Source organism: Chenopodium album, chromosome 15 (genome assembly GCF_948465745.1).
Source record: "Chenopodium album chromosome 15, dcCheAlbu1.1, whole genome shotgun sequence".
Taxonomy (NCBI): Eukaryota; Viridiplantae; Streptophyta; class Magnoliopsida; order Caryophyllales; family Amaranthaceae; genus Chenopodium; species Chenopodium album.
In genome coordinates, this window is record NC_137848.1 from 11,041,358 (window position 1) to 11,060,537 (window position 19,180).

At 34.8% G+C, this 19,180-nt stretch overlaps 3 protein-coding genes across 5 annotated transcripts; 1 reads left to right on the forward strand and 2 right to left on the reverse strand.

Moving 5' to 3' along the window:
* Positions 1–633: 633 nt before the first annotated feature.
* Positions 634–4,773, reverse strand: LOC145582943 (transcription elongation factor TFIIS-like). The gene is made up of 3 exons (XM_081640010.1): positions 4,633–4,773; positions 3,832–4,119; positions 634–1,972 (listed from the first exon to the last, which is right to left on the reverse strand). The coding sequence occupies exons 2-3, from the start codon at positions 3,991–3,993 to the stop codon at positions 1,001–1,003; spliced, it is 1,134 nt and encodes a 377-aa protein (XP_081496136.1). The 5' UTR covers positions 3,994–4,119; positions 4,633–4,773; the 3' UTR covers positions 634–1,000.
* Positions 4,774–8,762: 3,989 nt separating this feature from the next.
* LOC145581894 (sm-like protein LSM36B) lies at positions 8,763–13,314 on the forward strand. Its single transcript, XM_081638928.1, has 4 exons — positions 8,763–8,901; positions 9,065–9,198; positions 12,774–12,887; positions 12,992–13,314. The coding sequence occupies exons 2-4, from the start codon at positions 9,084–9,086 to the stop codon at positions 13,036–13,038; spliced, it is 276 nt and encodes a 91-aa protein (XP_081495054.1). The 5' UTR covers positions 8,763–8,901; positions 9,065–9,083; the 3' UTR covers positions 13,039–13,314.
* A 1,060-nt stretch (positions 13,315–14,374) lies between these two features.
* Positions 14,375–18,673, reverse strand: LOC145581895 (BTB/POZ and TAZ domain-containing protein 3-like). Of its 3 annotated transcripts, none has more exons than XM_081638929.1 (6): positions 16,883–17,473; positions 16,376–16,720; positions 16,113–16,243; positions 15,412–15,718; positions 14,905–15,218; positions 14,375–14,817 (listed from the first exon to the last, which is right to left on the reverse strand). In XM_081638929.1, exons 1-6 carry the CDS (start codon positions 16,886–16,888, stop codon positions 14,691–14,693), a joined length of 1,230 nt encoding a protein of 409 aa, XP_081495055.1. In that variant the 5' UTR covers positions 16,889–17,473; the 3' UTR covers positions 14,375–14,690. The 3 variants fall into 3 exon arrangements, with proteins under 3 accessions (XP_081495055.1, XP_081495056.1, XP_081495057.1); XM_081638930.1 differs by lacking the exon at positions 16,883–17,473 and adding an exon at positions 18,478–18,673 and having other exon boundaries at positions 14,376–14,817; XM_081638931.1 differs by lacking the exon at positions 16,883–17,473 and adding an exon at positions 18,319–18,453 and having other exon boundaries at positions 14,376–14,817.
* Between the last annotated feature and the right edge of the window lie 507 nt (positions 18,674–19,180).

Sequence of the window (19,180 nt, forward strand, 5' to 3'; positions counted from 1 at the left end):
GATTTAGCCTGCAGTTGTAATCTTGTTCAAAAGTTACTCACCAGTTTGACGGAAGTGAGGATAATGTGAAGCTTTAATGCCAAGGGGACAGAATGATAGGAATCCCAGTGGAGGAGCTTGGATTCCACTTCTAACGTAAGAGGGAAGCATAGTTGGAATCTCTTCCAGCGGCGATCACTTATTGGTTTTACGAGAAAGCTTCTAGGTAGTCAGCCCAGCCTCTCTGCCACTAAAGTTCCTGAGCTAGTAATCTAGCATGGTACAGGGAATTACCGCAGAAGTTTTCAGCCTCTTGGAAGTTGCTTCCAAAACTTCTGAAGATGGCAATAAGACACGTGTTGATATGAAGTAAGACCATCTTTAAGGTTCACACGGTGTAGTAGAATTTTCATTATTACCTAAGCAAATTTCATACTTTATTAGATTGTACTGTACTATCATAAGTTAAGATCATAATTGATGAAAACACATTTTGTAAATGTACTTTTACCCTAGCAATTATGTTAGCAAGTCGGAGGGCGGAGATTAAAGCGAGCCCCTTTGAGGCTTGTTGATTGAGGTGCTCAAAGACAGAACTGCACATTGTGTTCATTTATTGTAAAAAGATTTAGTATAATATGTAGCACAGACATGAGTAAACATACGCCATAAGCAAGAAAATTATAGATTTCACCATCGTAATTGTTCAAATAATTACAGCTCTACAAGAGCCGATCTGACAATTAAGAAACATCTAAAACAAATGGAAGGGTAACACTTAAAAAATCCTACAAACTCATCTAAACTGATCAGAAACATAACTGATAAAAGTGAAGATCACATCACTTTCATTCTCTAATTCCAAAGATGGCGAAAATGTAAGCAGGCAACTGCACAAGCACTGCAGAAATACTTGCACAATAAAAGGCAACAGGAAGGTTGAAATATATAATGCAGTTGTAATCATCACCTCTATGTGCCAAGCAGCTAGGCGATGCCAGCATTTTCCAATAAAATATGGTCAGCAAAACTTCCAATGATTATTGCAGTTAACACAAGTTACAAAAGTTGTCATGGGTTCATCAGCACTACGAGTTTGCATCTGGTGGTAAGTGGTCTTGCGCTGCCCACATCTCCCACATCTAAACTGGTCAGTTGTGGCCTTTGGTGGACCACCACGTTCACAGTCAAAAAGAGCCCTCTTTTCAATCTCTTGATTCTCTATTCGTCTTTGCTCACTGGCCATTTCTTCGGCTGTCAAGTTGACAATCCTTTCAGGCTTGATATCCCCTAGAAGGACTTTCCTACGAAAATCTGGGTTCTTAGCATCCTTGATGTTAAATACAATGCTCCGGTATTTAAACTTGTGAGCACCATTAGAACGGCCCCACTTATCAAACATAACGGACTCCACTGAAACAGCCACTCGAATTGGATCACAAGCATCAACTTGTTCTTTAATGCTTTCATCTGCCTCACTAGAAACCTTGGATAGAGCATCTAAAAGAAGCTCTCGCATCTTATCACGTATGGGATCACCAGCCTTGACCATGGAAGGCAACTTTGGGGGAGCATTAGCAGCTGGTTTTGCACTGGAGCCCAGCTTCTCTTGCTTTACCGTTCTCTCAACCTTAACAGGTTCCGCTAAACTCACACTCCCAACCTTTAATGCATTACCATTTTCAAATTTACTTTCCACAGGACCTCTTTCGGTCTTAGCAAGCTTTTGCGGTCTGGGTGAAACAACTTGTTCAACTTTGTCGACTTTCACATTTCCTCCCCGTGGACTCTTTTCATCCTTGACCGGAATTGATTTCTTGGTACTGCCAGAATTGGCAACCTCAACTTTCATAATATTATTACCAACCTCACCATTTTTCTTCTGTGATGTTTCCTCAAGTATTATGTTTTTCCATATCTCAATCAAATCAACTGCAACACTCTGAATCTTCTTTCTTGGATGTTTTGTAAGATGCCGTAAACGCTTTCCAACCTGATCATTAAGTGCACATTGACTCAATAAGTAAGAACCTCGATAAAAATTATAAATACTCCTTATAGACTATTATATTGTAAGCAACTTTGAATGTCAGCCAAAGATCTAACAAAGGAGTAAGCCATTATGTAGCTCATAGAGAAACCAATCTACATATGCATCCTAAATTGTACGGTGTACAGTGTCCCAACACTAAGAGCCTTTTCCAGTCTTCTGTTTCTATTATAAATCCTGATCCTCAAGGTGGGAAAGATTTGGAAGGAAATACGCAAGAAAATTACAAACCTGTAACATGACAATATTACCCTTTATAAACTGACCCCATCATTTCTCTCTCCATTCCTCACTATCTTTCCTCTGTCATGATTTTGTCTCTCCTCCTCACTCTTCTTCTCCCTCTGTTACTTCTCTCTCAGTTTTCTCCCCTTTAATTTTGATTTTAATAACAGCTTTTGATATTCTAAACTATAAACCTATGGTAAGGATAGATTACTAAGATTGCATTAGTAGTTGCAGGAAGTGAGGTTCATACTATGGTTCACATAGATATTCAGCTTCCTTGTTGATTCTTATTTAGTTGAGTAGTATTATATTCTGGTAGAGCAGCTATGAAACAGTCTGGACAGTCAGTTTTTGAGTCCGATGGATGGGAAACACTTTTATACAACAGTCTCTTCCCTTCCATTACTCAACACAATTGTTAATATGATACACAAATACTACCTTTGTTTCATATTATTTGCAACGATTAGACTATTAGACACTTTCCACTCACACTTTATGTCAAATAATACGAAATGAAGGTAGTAATAATAGGGTGGAAAAAATCTTCTCCCCACCCCACCCCATTCCTTTATTTCTCTTTCCCCACCCCAAAAAAAAAAAAAAAAAAAAAAAAATTATAATCCTAGGATTCCTAACAGTGTAAATGCATATGAAACAACAGCAGGGCAGCATGTCATAAAACATAAAACAATGGCCCTTAATGCAAATTAGCAGAAACTCTGCAGCACAATAACCCAACAGGTCTATAAGTTCAATAGTACTCCGCCCGGTTTTAACAAAGAAAAAAAGGAATACCCATATTCATTTTCCAAGAATGATTTGCCAATGATTGTCAGTCCAACAACCACTCATGATGAACTCTATCCATATTCTTTTCTAGTCAACCATCATCCTTAAAAGCATGTTGCAACATAAAGTATGTAATTTCAAGTTCCAAAAACTTCTCAAGACACCATAAATGGTTTGACTACTGAGTCACTTTATGCATGGATGAAAAACACTACAACACTATTTTTGAGGGGATATAGCTGTGAAAATATATCAATTGTCTACGTAGGTTATTCTATGCTGCAGTAATTATCTGTTCAAATTCAAACAATTAGTCAATAAAATCCTAAATGATAAATAATATCCAAATTTCACATTATAGGAAACTTCTGATACTCCCAAAACCCTTCCTTATCCTTACTATCCAAAAATGGGAAAAACATAATAATAATCCCTCAAAAGGCGATGTTTCAGCCTATACTCACAGTTAAACCGGTAGCGTATCTTAGATATCCTGATAGGCCAACGAGAAAGATTTATCCTTTTCTTTTATTTACCATTTTTAAAGTTAAGTTCCCAGAGTTCATTCAACACTAGTTAAGAATTAGGCACGTCATTAAAAGTAATGTCTCGGTCATTCGTGTAGAAGATAATTGCTAACAGGATAACTGTGACTAAGAGATACAAACTTCGACGCCACTTGGTAACGACAAACTTCATACCCAAGATAAAGATCATATTTTACTGCTCTAATTATTAATTAATGAAACAGAAGGAAAGAAACATATAAAATTAGAACAAACCTGAGTAGAAACAAGAAGCTGATAATTGACAGGGAAATCCTTAAGCTCCTTCAAGGCTGCAAGGCAACGAGCTTCGTCATCGGCAGAGCCAATATCTTCCGCTGCTGCCGCGTCTGCCGCCTTCTTGGCGGCCTCGAACAATATTACCAGCTCACTCTCCATGATTTTTTATCAATGAGTTATTCGATCCGATTCGACTGGATAACACTCTTCTCTGTTATTCCGTCACTTCTCTTACAATCAGAACCTAAAAAATTTCTCAGGTGATTTTTGCTACAAACCCAATAACTGCAAACATTCATATTACAAACCATTAATATTCATTCAAACATTACTATAAAATTATGAATTTAACAAATTTCATATTTCCATAAAGCAGTCTTTCATACCAACCAAAACGCAAATTAATTTGAAATCATATTTATGATACCCCTTCAAATATTAAGACAAAATCATAAAACAGAAAATAATTTAAACCCTTCAACCTAAATGGATACGTTATCTATAAGTCGTAATGCGAAAACCCTAATGCGTAAATTTCATGGCTGCGTCAACACCCAAAAACAAATTAATAATAACCCTAAATACCAAAAAAAAATTAAAACTTGACATTGGAAAAATTGACCCACGAATTCTTACCGATAAACCCTCAAAATTAACCCAAAAGAATCACGTAAACATTAAAAAAACACCAAATTTGATGATTAATTTAAATTTGAAAAGGTAAAAATTGAACAAAAAGAATGAAGAAATTACAATAAAGAGGGTAAATTGTTAATAAAGAAAGAATAAAGGACGTACCTTGGAGAATTGGAGGAATCAGAAAGATCTAGAGAGAGAGAGAGAAAGAAAGACTAGGACTGCAAAAAAGATGAGGTGAGTTTTGCGCAGCTATTCCTTGGTTTTTTTTTTTTTTTTTTTTTTTTGTGAGCTTCAAATCGAAGACAACACAAAACAAAACAAGACAAATACAAGTACTTATTTTTTGGTTATTTATTTACTTATCCGATTTGGCTATTTCCAGTTTCCACCTCCAAGTAGGTTTTTGCAAAGCGTCTTTTTATCTCGTTTGTTGGGGTTAGGTTTTTTTTTTTTTTTTTTTTTTTATTTTTTTTTTTTTTTTTGACAAAGAATACTATTAATGAAAAGTATGATTACAACCTAAACTAAGTAAAGAAAGCGGAATTACACGATAGAACATTGGGGGTCGGACCATATGACTTCTTACGTTTAGGAAACAAGTGTACTCGGTGGGACATGATGCTATTCTTTTAGAATCGCTTAACCTGCAAAACAAAGAGTTAGTAAAACATGCTGGAGACCTATTTTGCAGAGTGGCATATTTCCTTCTAAACCTGAGACGGGAAGACGAGACAAAACCCAGCAATATTTCAGAGGAGGAAGTTCTTGAGCGAACGGGAGTCTGCAGAGGGGAAGAAACAGGCGAAACTGGTAGGAGTATCGACGCAACTTCACATGATGATTCGTGACTTGCCATACCTATGGATGAATCTTCTTGCATCAAATCTGGAGTTGTTTCACACCTATCGTGCCCTTCCACAGGGGGGTGACTAAACTCCATTGGTGGAGAAACTTTTTGAGTTCCACCACTATCCATCTTTTTTAAAGGATTGGCTACTCGGATGGTAATGAAATTCTTTTGGCGAGAACAAAAGTATTGTATTGTTCGCCCTTTGGAAATCGCTCTATACATTGTTGGAGTGAGACGCAAATAGGAATCATTTCGCTTCCGGCTTGAGAACCGAAAACTTGACCATGTCGGATTAGGGTTTTTTGTTTTTGAAGTGCCTTTCAAAACACAATTGTTATCAATAACGTTGGGCCTAAGATCTTGGTTGGTAGGGTTGAATTTACCCTCCAAATCCAAAGAATTGCCACTAACGTCCTTTTCCATTTTGGTGTTGTCTTTTACACTTGAACACCTACGAACCTGACCATCTTCACGACCATCACCTTCCTTTCTTTTCCCTTTTTTTCCCAACTTCCTACCATTATCTTCCTTCCCACAACGAACATAATCTCTAAACTTCTCATCTTTCCTTGTTACTGCTAGTGCCTCATCAACAAAATCCGGAGACCAACCCAATAAGGATATCACCTCTTTTAGTTTTTGTTGGGACTCGCTATTATTAGGATCTATTTTAAGGGCTTGTGCAAGGTCCATGAAAGCTAAGGTTGGTTTAGTGAGCCCTAATGCGACAATCGCCCTTCTATAGTAAGCTTTCACATTAGTAGTATCAAAACACAAAACTGCTGAACATAATTGACCCACTCTATCATAGTCTTTTACCTTGATGAAGCAAGCACCCAAGTTCGGATTAAGGGACACAGTAGTGCCCGAAATCATCAATTTATCCTCTTCACTATAGACCGAAGCAAATGACAACAATTTAAGAGCAAGAGAGTATTTTGCAATAGCAGACCCCATTTGATTTTGCTTGTAGAACATGTTTCCCTCATCCTTTAATTTCTTAACAAAATTGAGAATCTGAAAAGGATTTTCCAACTGCCCAACTGAAAGTTCTAACTCATGAGAAGAGACATCATTTTCTTCAACATGGGAAATACACAACATACCCCTTAGTTCCTCAAAACTAGCCATGAAGACTTAAACAAAACAGATGAAGACACCAAAGGTAAGCAGAAAACTAAATCACTAGGCTTCCCTTTAATTACACAAAACTAAAAACCATACCAGAAAAAAAAGAGAATATGGCGACTAAAGGAAACCCCAATCTTATTGCCACCACCACCGAAGGGGAACCCTGTAATCTTCACCAACAAACCCGAAAAAACAAAAATTAAAAGGGAGATAGACGAGAGGACTGAGCTCGCCGGCGACGGCTAGGCGAGCCGCGCCAGTCGCCGGCGAGCAGTGGCTGGGAAAAAGGGGACGGTGGAAGCGGTGAAGGGATAGGGACGAGGGTTAGAGAGAGAAAGGGTCTACCTATTACTCTTTCAATTGTTGGGGTTAGTTGTTTTTACTTTTATTGGTGGTTAGGGCTTGTTTTCTTTGGCTTCTTCTCTCATAAAATATTTAGTTCAATTCAGCTCAGCTCAGCTCATTCAAGGAGAACAGGCCCTTAGTTTGTAAAAGCACAAAGCCGCAAACAAAAGGAGACCGAGGAAGTGATCGCCTAGACTTGTCACAATAGTGATTAATTGGGTGTGTTCAGGTAGGGCATGATGATTTGTAAACATGTCGTGTATGTTAAGACTATTAATCGCTTTTAAGCTTATCGTCTTGATATGATTTCACTTTAGAGTTATGTAGGTTTTTTTTATGGAGTTGAGTCGGGAATTTTCCTTCTTTCTTTTCCAAATGTGTCAAAATATTGTTGGCTAATCTATATCATACGTTAGTTATGTTTAGGCTATTTCAACGCAAAGTTAAGTTGACAGTTATCTAATGATTCTAATATTAATTAAAAGAACATGCAAAGAGTTTTGGAGAAAAACATGTGTTATTGGTGACTTTGGTGTATGTAGGGCCTGTTCACTTCAGCTTAATTTCAGTTCAGTTCAGCTCCAACCGGTTCAGTGCAACTTAGTTCAGTGTAGTCCATTTCAGCTCCTAATTTCCTTCTCTCATAAAATATTCATTTCAGCTCTATTCAGCTAAGTTCAATAAAATGTGAACAAGCCTTTAGAGTAACATAAAAATACTATAAAAAAGAATATGTAGATCTTAATTAATAGTCCCCCCTCCCCGCAACAGCTCTCGAACGGATAAGATGAAACTGCAGTTTTCCCCAAACTTAAAATCGAATATATAGGTATGGCAAAAGAGAATATACTATGTATAAGAGTATTTAATTATATTGTTTCCGTAACAGGTAGATTTTTATTACATGAGCAACCTGATCACTAATCCAATCACTTTGATTTCAACATTGCCTAACTAAACTTCAATCCAAATCAAACTTTTATAGCATTGAAAGCGACTTGATTTCAACCAAACGCTACAATCCAAGTGGAGAATTAAAATTTTTACTCCGATATAAATCACACCATAATGAAAATATATGACGCTAAAGATAATTACGTAAAAATTTGAACAAACCTTTAGCTACGAGAGTCGATGTAAGCTTAATAATATGAATATGACTCAGATCCTATCCAAAGTTTGATTTAATTGTTTTAGTTTGATTGTTTGTTTTTAAAGGGTTGTTTTAGTTTGATTCTAAGTCAATGGGCAAACTACATATTTGGATATAATTGTTTATTTTTTTTTTTTTTATTTTTTTTTATTTTTTATTTTTAATTCTAATTTAGATTGGCTCAAATTTGGAGCAAAATGTATCCAAACTTATTCTTCGTTCTTTTCAATTGCATCACTTAAATTTTTACACTATTTACATAATTATCTTTGCCAATCTTTTGAGATTTATAAGCAAATAAAGCATATACAATAAGTTTTGTATAAGACAAACTTTAGTTAATTGTATTGAAAAACGGTCAATCTATAGGTTATTTTAACAATTTTTATAGTAACTTTAACATATTTAAGGGTAATTTTAATTTGTATTTGATACCTTTTTTTGACGGAAATTTGTATTTGATACATATTATGATTATGAGTGTTTTTTGCAGAACATAAGGCCTTGCTTTGTTGAACCGAGAATTATTTTTACTAAACTTAAATTATTTTTACTGAATTGAAATTAACTTTACGCATTATTTGTTATATTACGGGCCTATTCTCATTGACTGAATTGAGCTGAAGTGAACTGAACTTAATAGAGCTAAATTGAACTGAACTAAAAATAATCTGATGAGAATATGACCTAATTATTTAATGTGGCTGATTTTTTACTAAACTACATTTTTTTTAAGTGGAAGAGAACCTAACTAATTGTTTACTTTTTTTTTTAATTGTTTTTTTAAAGAGTTAAAGGTAGTGGATTTAGTGATTTACCACTTGAAAGTGTTTTTAGGGCTTTTCGCGGGTTTTGTCGTCCCTCTTCTCTTTGGCTGTTGGCTTCACACCTTCCTTCTCCTCTATTTCTCTCTCCTCCGACAATTCCACACTTTCAATTTCTCACTCAGGTACTCTTCTCCAATCCCCATTTTCTTCAATTTTTCCTTAATTTCATGAATTCATTCTTTTTAATCTGATAATTATAATTTAATCTGTAATTTTCCCCGTTTCAAACAATTACGAACCCTAATTTTTTTTATTTTGATTTTGTTCTGTATGTCTTGCATTTAGCTACTTAGTGTGAATTAAGATGAGTACTGGAGGAGAAAAAGCGACTGGCAATACTAAAACTCCTGCAGATTTTCTCAAATCAATTCGCGGTCGTCCTGTTGTTGTGAAGCTTAATTCTGGTGTTGATTATCGTGGTAATTTGCCCTAATTCTGTCCTTTTTTTTTTCATTTGATTTTTTCCTAAATATATGAATCACTTGGTTAGTTCAACGCGCTTTTGTTGATTTTGTTATTGTTTATTAGAAATTCAGTAAATTGGACTTCAATATTTGTTGTTGATAATTTTACACTTTTATTGCATTCACTTTGACTCAAGAACAAGTGTTGATTTGAGGTTTCGGTTGCGAAACCTGAATGGGTGTTCTAGTGTGTCTGTAGCTGGCGGTGTGAGCTAGTGTGTAGAGATCTGAATACTGAGGGATTTTATATTATGGGCTTTTTTTGCCTTCTTTGTTGTCCATTACGCTTTGTACAAATGTTGGAAATGGAAAGGAAAGAAATAAGAGGGGGGAAGGAATCACTTTATGTTTGAGGAAGGGTATTTATTACCTCAAATTACAGAGAGGTAACAAATTGGTGGAAACCATTATATTTCTTTCTCTTTTGTTAAAAAAAAAAAAAAATGGTAATGGTGATCGTTACCTAAACCCTCTAACCAAACCATCGGTTACAGTATTGGTTTAATTGAATTCGTTTCCAACAAAAAAATAAAATAAAATAAAATATAGCATTACCAAACAAGCTCTTAAACAGTTACACTCAGTAATTGAGGATATACTTTGTGTGGCTCAGAGTATAAGTGTGAAGAGAAAGGAAGCAACATTTTATGCATATGATGAAGCTTTTTAAGCACCTCAGTAGTCTATTACTCAGATGGGATATAACTTTGATGGTTTGTCAATGGCTCTATGCCTTTCATCTGACTGCATTTGCTTTCATAGTCCCTAAATATCTTTAACCTTCAATGTTATATTCTCAAAACAAATAGCCCAGTACTTACATCCAGAGACCAGAGCTTTAAATTATTCTAATTGTCCACCTGATGAATGCCTTGGTCAGAAGGATAGTTAGACCTATTGGAAGAATTTTAAATATTATTATCAAGAAAACGACATAACAGATATTGTGTTTTTGAGATGTTTGCAATTGACTCGTGCAGAATTATTCTGTATTGAAATCAAATGTAACTATCTATTGCTTGTAAAATTCCCAATATAGTTGGAAATCCCCCAAGTCAGGAATTCTTTTGTGCTCCCAACTTTACCATATGCAAATTTATTACCTGTTCAAGGGATGGCTGTTATCATAGGTTATTAAGAGGGGAAAGTCCCTTGATCTGATTTTTCGGACTTGGACTTGTTACTAATGAATCACACATACAATTTTGTAATTTTTGAAACATTTTGTGCTAGAATATCTATGTTGGTATTATTTTGAAAATTTTATTATGATTGAAGCTAGTGGGTAGATCGATACTCTAAAGATAGAGAAAGGTAGATTTGATGGGAAATTGTAGTGGATAAAATGAAAGAGAGAGCTGGCCACTTCTTTACTTTTCCTATGTTTTCTCATTTAGGAAGTCAGTTTGATTAATAGTACCTGTTTGATGTTTGGATGATCATGTTTTTGTATGATAGTACAGCCTTTAAGTTTGTGTGGTGTTATAGCCCATAAGCTCATTTAAATTGGAAGTCGTCCTAGTTACTCTGCACACATTGAGCAAAAAAAGTTCAAATTTGGCACTTGATCTGTATAGAAATGGTTTTATTCTCACTTTGGCATTTGTGGGTAAATAGTGAAGTTTATGTGTTGTTGGTAGATATTGGTTTATGGAGGTCATGATCATATGTATTTTATTGTAAAGGATTTCTTGTTTTGAATTTAATCTTTACGTAACTAGCCGGCATTTTGCTGGGATGCTGATTAATAGGGATTTCAAACCAAAATCAATCAAAAAAGTTTTGATTTTTCTTGATGGGAATTCAAAGTTATCAACTGACTTTTTTATTCACATGCGGATGATCTCATATAGTCATATGCATTTTTCTCTTGGGTATTTTGACAAATTTTCATGTTATGAATACAATGTTGGGAATTAGCTCTCCCTCACTTTCCAATAATCCAGGTCTTTAAAATGAAATAGTCAGCAGATGCTTTGCATTATTTTGAAAATTGAGTAAATGGTTTCATATTTTATATGTATATCTTTGTAGTTTTTCTTGACCAAGGAGATTACTGGGTTTCCTCATCAAATTTAGAAATCTATGATGTGCACTGGGTTATGTGGGATCCTGACTTGTAGTTTTGTGACATATAAGGAAGGCACAACTAATATATAATCTCATTAACTTTATAAAAGAATTTAGGGGGCTAAATGAAGTCACCAAATGTGATATCCTTTTCCTATCTTGTTTTCTAACATAATCTCAGCTGTCACACTCAAAGTCATAGTTTTCAGACGCCGTAGAAATATCTCACTTACACACACACGCACAGTCGCGCGCGCACACACACAGTCAGACCTTGTAATTTACATTGTGACAATGATGTCTTACGACTTGTCAGTTGTCACACTCAGTCAGAGTTTTGTCAGACATGCCGTAGATGGTGCACGTGTTACCAATGTACTAGAACAATTACTTATTCATGGTCTTGGTTGAAAACTAAGGGGAATATAGCTTGGAGGGGCACATGGCACTTCTTTTGCTGGGTATTTTCTGCCCCTGCTGATGCAGACACCAAATTTTAGCCACCTTTAGAGAGGCTAGAAGATGAGAGGGAGTGGGGGATATATATTTAAGTAATATTTCTGAATTTGAATGCTTTCTACTCTTGTGCCAAATATCAGAAGTTTAATTCATGTAATTTGCAATCCAGGATCTTGTTGGAATAGTTTTTATCAGGCTTATTTGATTAGTGAAATTTAGTTCATGACTTTGACAAAGTCAATGTAGTGATGTATACGTAGTATTTTAAAAGAAGATTTTGCAGAAATTGGCCACAATAGCTCATTGTTTTCATTCTGATGCTGTATGGTGTCATATTACAGTCAGTATAATAATATTGATAAGGTATTTGCAAATCTAGAGTCATTATTGTTTGAGTTTCTGAACTTTAGGACAAATTGTGCTGTTGGCTGCTTGATGGACTGACTGTGAAGTTGGGACACAATATGGTTTTGGTTGCTTGGTTATAGCTATGAAAAGTGTGGTGTTTTCACCTTAGTGGATGTTATATAAGGTTTTTTAACAAGTTGAAAATCATTTAACGGTCTAGACTTGAAGTTTCATAGATCCTCAAGGTTTTGACTTTTTTCTCTTGAATATTATTATGTATTTATCATTATCTTTTGTGGAATAGCCAAATAGGTTATTTTTTTTACTGCAATTCCTTTGGCTTTCCAGGCTTGATCATGTTGGCATTTTCAGGAAGTTTAATACTGAATAATTGTCATGATATTTTGCTACAAATAATCACTGAAAATTGGGGTACTTAAGGGGTTTTATTTTAATGGGTTCAGAACGGAATTGTAGGTAGGGTAGTGATAATAACTCATACAAAAGAAGATTAGATGAGAGAAGTTGTCTATGTAATAAGCAAAATTCAGTTAAGTCAAGGTATTCCAGTAATCCTGTATGCTGAAGAAGTACATTGGTCCGATCAATTTGGGCTTTGAAACTGTCTTATTTCAAGTAATTTGTATATGCAGGTATTTTAGCATGCCTGGACGGATACATGAACATTGCAATGGAGCAAACAGAAGAGTATGTTAACGGTCAGCTGAAAAATAAATATGGTGATGCATTTATCCGTGGGAACAATGGTAATTGCTGGCAACTGCTCTGTTTGCTTCAATTTTAATTGTTAGTTGCTGTATTTCTATACTCGTATTATGCTGCTCCCAACTGATCCTTTTTCCCAATGCAGTGTTATATATCAGTACAACAAAGAGGACACTTGCTGATGGAGCTTAGTTCTGGGCTGCAAATTTGTTGGAGCAATCTGAATTCGTGCTGTTGTTATTCTGACATTGAAGTATAGACTTTAAAGATCTAGATTGGGGCAGAAGCTTTTTAACTGGTGACTGAACCTGGTTTTCTTCTCATTCTAGATAATTGTATGTAACAAGCACATCGACGTGAAGAGTTAATTGTTAGCATGCCATTTACAATCATCAGTTAATTCAATTTTGTTTTTGCATATTTGGACGTGGGCATGTGGCTGTTCTAATCCAAATGAGCGTGGAAGAACATGGGGCCTTATTTTGCTGCACAGTTTTTTCCTGAACAGAATTGATTTATTGCTCAGCTTGAGAACAGGAGTAAGTGAGTTGTTACTTTGTTTTCAGTATGTATGAACTGGAGCTTTTAATGAAGATATTGGCAAAAATTTATCTTGAAGAAATGAAGACAAATGGAAAGACTTTAAATATGAATTCCAAATAATTTCCTTACTTGGCTTTCAAGTAAAGTAATTTTATGCCTATCTTCTACTGGATGGGATTGCTTTTTGATGCAATTTTTTTTTGAGGAATTTCAGAATTTGAAGTCAGCTCTGATTGTTTTTTTTTTTTCGAGGAAGTTTGTGTTGGGTTCGGTCAGGTCTATTGGATATTTGGATCTAAATATATTGGTCCATAAGTTATGCCATCACAGACTCAGTGTCCTTTTTCTTGCCACAATTATGCTCCTTTGTTTGAATACATACATCAAGTTTTGGCACCAGCAATATTTTACATTCTTACTATACTTTTGTCATGTTCTTAGGCTAGACAAGTGCAAAATCACATTATCAAACAAGACTTGGCCTAGTTAAAAGATTTGTGTCTCACATGATGTTATAGGATCAAATAGGGCCACGTCAACTATTTTGGAAGCCGGGATGTTTGCTTTGTGATTATTCTCTAATACTCTCCAATGACCATAAATCTTCTTTTTTCTAACTATAATTGTTTGGATAATTGAACATGGATGAGTGATCAAAATTGATGCGCTTAATTTCATTGTTACTCTTTTACCTCGGTAAGACAAAACTAAAGTTGAATTTAAAGAGAAGCAAATTGTGTTTAAAAAAAAAATCATAAATTAACTTGAATAAATTAAAGCCCTCCCTAATTTGAGGTTCTGTGCAAACGCACCTACTGTACTTGTTATATTGCCAATAGCCGGCTAAGGGATCAAATCCCAATAAGGTCTCTTTGGATTTTCCAATTCTTAAAGAGTCTTGCTCACTAATCCTTGGTGGGTTAACTTGTGCGAGATTTCAACTTGATAGGACCTTTTTCCTACCTTTAAAAAATTATCTAAAAAGGTCCAAAAGCACATTCCTATAATCATAGCTGTGTTCTTGATAAAAATGACAGCTAATTAAGCAGCATATTGCTGTTTCCTCTACGGTATGATTTAGCAAAGTTTGTCATACAGAGGAAAAATCGAAATCTAGGTATTATTTGTATCTACATCTTTCAGAGATTTACATTAGAATATCCCCTTAGTTTGGAGAAAAAGCTAATTCCATTGATGTGTTGTTATTCATGAGTTACTGAATAACTCTAATTTGCCTCACTACTAATACATGGAGGCGTATACATATACTGTCTTCCCAATTCACATTGAGGTTAACATGGTCAAGAAGAACCCGAGAACCTAGCAGCGAAATGATTCGAGTTCTTTGCTTCTATCACTTTTCTTACCAATAGCTTCCACTTTGCCTCATCTTTCTTACTTTGTTGCCTCACTTTTTCCTTGAAGTGCCTGAAAAGGAGGAAGAAAAAGGTTTAGTCGGAGCTTTTCCTTAAAGATAACTCTAATTCCTAAGAAATTAAGACAACCCTTGCTTACCTACAGAGAGGAACATTGCAAGATTCAGGAACATCACACATGCGCGAATGAAGTTCTAGAAGCTGCCACATACGCTTGCACTGAACACACCCGCCTGGAACTCTAGTCTTGCAAATGAAAAAATGGCGGACTAACATTTCAACCCCCTTGCATGCTGGGAAACCACAAGAAACTTCACCGCCTTTTAGCATCTTGTCTCGAGGTCCTATTGTGCTACAACCATCCTTGCATATATGAAGCAGGGCTTCGATTGCCTTGTGCAGTCGTAAGTATACCTTTTTCTCTTCCATCTTATTCTGTCTCTCTTGCTTTCTCTACGAAGAAAAACAGTATCATGAATAACACAATATATCAGCAACTGCCTATGTTTGTTGAAACATTTATATTTATTATTGTTAGACTGCTGAAGCTGGTGTAAATTGTAAATTGTAAATTGCATGCCTATGAAACCTCGAATAGAGAACGATGATTGACAGTATAATCAAAGGATGCAGAAGGTTTACTCACAGAATCTGCTTCAACAACAGCTTCTAAAAGCTCTTGTTCGAGTGCAGGATTAACATGCCTCATGACCTTCCATCCTTCAGTGGAGGCAACAGTTTTGAAGTGTCTCACGACCATGCGGATACATATGAAGGTTAGCCTGGGTGCATCACACTGCCTTGCTAATTGGAGCACATCTATTACATTTTCCGTGTTCAGCCAGCTGTTCTCTAGATACCGCATACAGACTCGTTTTAATAAGGGAACAACAAAAGAATGTGACAGAACCAATAAGTGGAGTACAAACTTCTTCATATCCTCTTCTTCATAGCTGCAACAAGAAAACAGAGAAATCGTTTAGTATATACTTCCTCAGAAAGAGAATCCAAAGACAAAACAAGACGAATACAAGAACTGTTAAGGATATGAAACAGTTGGTCGTATAGATTGCACAGAATAATGAATAATAATGTATGAACAAATTGAAATTACATAATATGCTGAAAGTTCAATCACTTTGTGAAGGAGATTCTCCAAAACAGAATACTAGTACAATCTGTTGGTTTTGTCAGTATATTTTTCTTTATAGTGTCAAAGTGGTTTTGAGTATATTCAATCACTTTGTATGAGCTAGTATATTCTGTGAAAGAAAGAGATTTATTCATTGAAAATTTGTTAAGTGATTCGAGTTACCCGTGAACAATGAGAAAAGTATGAAGACATACCAAGAGGAGTACAAGAAACGGATAAAAGCACAGACAGCTCCATTAGGTACTCCAGGAATCTTGACATATCGAACACCATCCTTAAGTTTGGAATCCTGAAGGTACTTCCCCAGAACAGGTGATGCAATGCTCTACACAAAGACGAGATGAATTATTAGGCCAGGCCTTCTAACACGATTTTCTTGATTTTACTCGGTTTTAGGCCAAAATCCTGCATCACAATTGAAAAATACAGGGTAAATAGAAAAGTTCATAGCAGTTACCAGAACGCAGAAATGTGCAGGAACAGTTCCACTGTCTTCAGTAATGAGATAAACATCAGCTGCATAACCTTCCTCGAAGAGATTATCCCACATATCTCTTGTTTCTTTTGGAATGCCACAAAACTCCTGTGACTCCTCTCGATGACTCCTTTTTGCAATGATCAATTTTGGCAGGGGAGGTGGAGCAGGAATATTGCTTTGTAATGAGGAAGAGATTGGAGTTTCCAGCACTGGTAAAGTTTTGGCTGGACTTTTTTCTGATTTCCTGATATCGAAAGAACTGTGCATATGGCCATTGGAAGGTGATGATGTCCACGAATAATCACACAGAGCTGAAGCCATCAACTGCAACCAATGAATTGGTACAAATCAGCTTATTTTTATTTGCCAACTTTATCCAGCCAAATTTATACTAGTATAAGCTAATAACTTCGTTGATTAATCAACCTACCTAGATAACATTTCCCATCACATTATTCTTCTAAACAAGCTAAACCAATACATTACCTTCATCTTATGTAAGCTAGTTTCTTCCCAGCAAACAATTAATCGCGTTAGTAGATAAAGAATATGTATAAGTCTCTAACAAGTTATGCATACGTCCCAAAAATTAGGCCTAGTATTGTGGATTAAGATTGTAGTTTCGTCGTAAAGAAGCTAACTAGTACAATGTACAAGTACAATTTAAAGGTCATAGACTCCTAATTAAGATCATCCAATGGATTATAGTTATGATTATATTAATACAAAAATACTATAATTGAGATTAGCAGATCCAAAGTGTAAATTATAAAATTGTCAACTTCAAAAACTATAGCTTGAAATAGATGAACGTGCACATTAGTGGATCAGATCCAATGTTCATGAATTTAGTAACTATACTATTAAAGACTTGTAAATAAATTATTAAGACTAGTCCAAATAAGTCTAGACGTGTAGAATTAAGCTACTTTTGTAAAACTGTTTTTTATTTTATTTTATTTTATTTTTTAAATATTTATAAGAAGGATGAGATTAAAGAATAGTGGCCTCGCTCCCACTTCGATTGATCTTGATCAAGCTTACTTTAAAAAATAATTTCCACTTCTAATGGGTCCCTTCTCCTTACCAAAATATTAACACAACCTATGCTAGCGAGTCTAATTTAATAATTTATTATAAGTCATATTTAACGTGTAAAACTCAAAAAAAAAAAAAAAAAACCGTCAAATGATCATATGAGGAATCAATTGTTATTTTCTTACTAATATTACATGAATATGTGAATCGTGCATTTATAATGCCTCTCAATACATATCATTCAGGCTTGTCATGTGCACATATATTAATTCGTCATTACGCTACATACTTTCGGCTTTTTGGGTGCATGATATAATTTACCATATTTTACAAGCAATTATTAAATAAATTACAATCAAATAATTAAAAACACAATTCAAATAAGTTAGTAAGGAAATAAAGAAAAAATCTTTTCACGTGACTACATGCACAAAGAAAGACTAAATAAATTTAATTATGCTACCATTAATTCCATCCGACACCCAACTGGCCAACTCCTTTGTTTATTGCCCTATGCATATTATAATGCATATAATTATTATAATACAATCGAACCATATTAAACTATGAAATTGTTGTTGAAGAAGAATAAAAACAAAAAAAAAAAAAAAAAATTGTTAGTTGAAATTACATTCTCAACGTGACTATTAATGAAAAAATTAAAACGATCCAAAATCAAGATATTGATTATTGTGTACATTAACATTAACACGATTATGTAATACTACCCTTTTACTTGTATGATTTTGCAGAAAGTTCCCATGAAAAAGCAGCAAGATGAGAAAACAACTTTAAATTACAATTCAACTAGAGAAATAGTCGTAAAAGTTGGGCAACAACATTCAATGTTTGTCTGTACTAAAAAGAACAGAAAAAGAATCCACCTTTAATTCTTTTTCCCTTTAATCCCCAAAAAAAAAAAAAAATTAATAAATAAAAGAAAAGATTGAAAGTAAGATTCAATCTTGTAAACGAGCCAAATTTTAAAAAAAGGGAAAAAAAAAACCAATGTAATATATTGTACTCGTATGTATGATACATACCTAAATAAAAATCAGTTTACGATGAAGCCTCGTTGAGCTTATATGTATGTGATCAAACTCTCCTCTCCTTTGACGTGGGCTCAAGTTGTGAATTTAAGAAGTTGACTGATAGATAAGTTGAAGGGGGGTTGAAGAAGGTTAGAGAGAGAAAAAAAGGTGTATTGAGGAGAGAGAAAATTGGAGGAGTGGGGTGTAGTATCTTAATAGCTATAGGGTGATCTTCCTCTGTTTTTTGCACACCGAAAGAGGAGGTAGAGTCATATTGACAGTGACAAAATATGGGTTGTCAGTTGTGTATTTGGAAAATGATTTCTTAATTTTTTTTGATGGAACACCCATTCTTTTATTTTAGAGGTTGAAGTTGATTTGTTATTGGCCTTTTGTGAATATCATTAATGGGGTGGTGACTTGGGAAGTCTTGATAGCCATTAATTTTATGGATTTAATAATCCACTCTTGAATTAAGGTGCTCCCATTCGTCGACCATTTAGAACACTTGTTTTCTTTACCTTGAATAAGGTGATATATTGCGTGGAAAAAAAAAAGTATAAAAAAAAAAGGTGATATGAAGTTTTTGGAAAAAAAAGTTTTTTTTTATGTTCTTATTGAATTTTATGTTATTCACATAATCCATTTTGATCAAATTTAATAATTTAGACATAAAAAAAAAGTATATAGTCATGTAGGCATTTGTTTTATCGTT

Coding starts and splice junctions, on each gene's coding strand:
- LOC145582943 (XM_081640010.1), bottom strand. CDS start 3,993: ATGGAGAGTGAGCTGGTAATATTGTTCGAGGCCGCCAAGAAGGCGGCA. Junction 1,973..3,831: donor AGCTTCTTGTTTCTACTCAG/GTTTGTTCTAAT, acceptor CTTAATGATCAG/GTTGGAAAGCGTTTACGGCA.
- LOC145581894 (XM_081638928.1), top strand. CDS start 9,084: ATGAGTACTGGAGGAGAAAAAGCGACTGGCAATACTAAAACTCCTGCA. Junction 9,199..12,773: donor TTCTGGTGTTGATTATCGTG/GTAATTTGCCCT, acceptor TTGTATATGCAG/GTATTTTAGCATGCCTGGAC. Junction 12,888..12,991: donor ATTTATCCGTGGGAACAATG/GTAATTGCTGGC, acceptor TTCCCAATGCAG/TGTTATATATCAGTACAACA.
- LOC145581895 (XM_081638929.1), bottom strand. Junction 15,719..16,112: donor CGTTTCTTGTACTCCTCTTG/GTATGTCTTCAT, acceptor TTCTTGTTGCAG/CTATGAAGAAGAGGATATGA. Junction 14,818..14,904: donor TGCAATGTTCCTCTCTGTAG/GTAAGCAAGGGT, acceptor CCTCCTTTTCAG/GCACTTCAAGGAAAAAGTGA.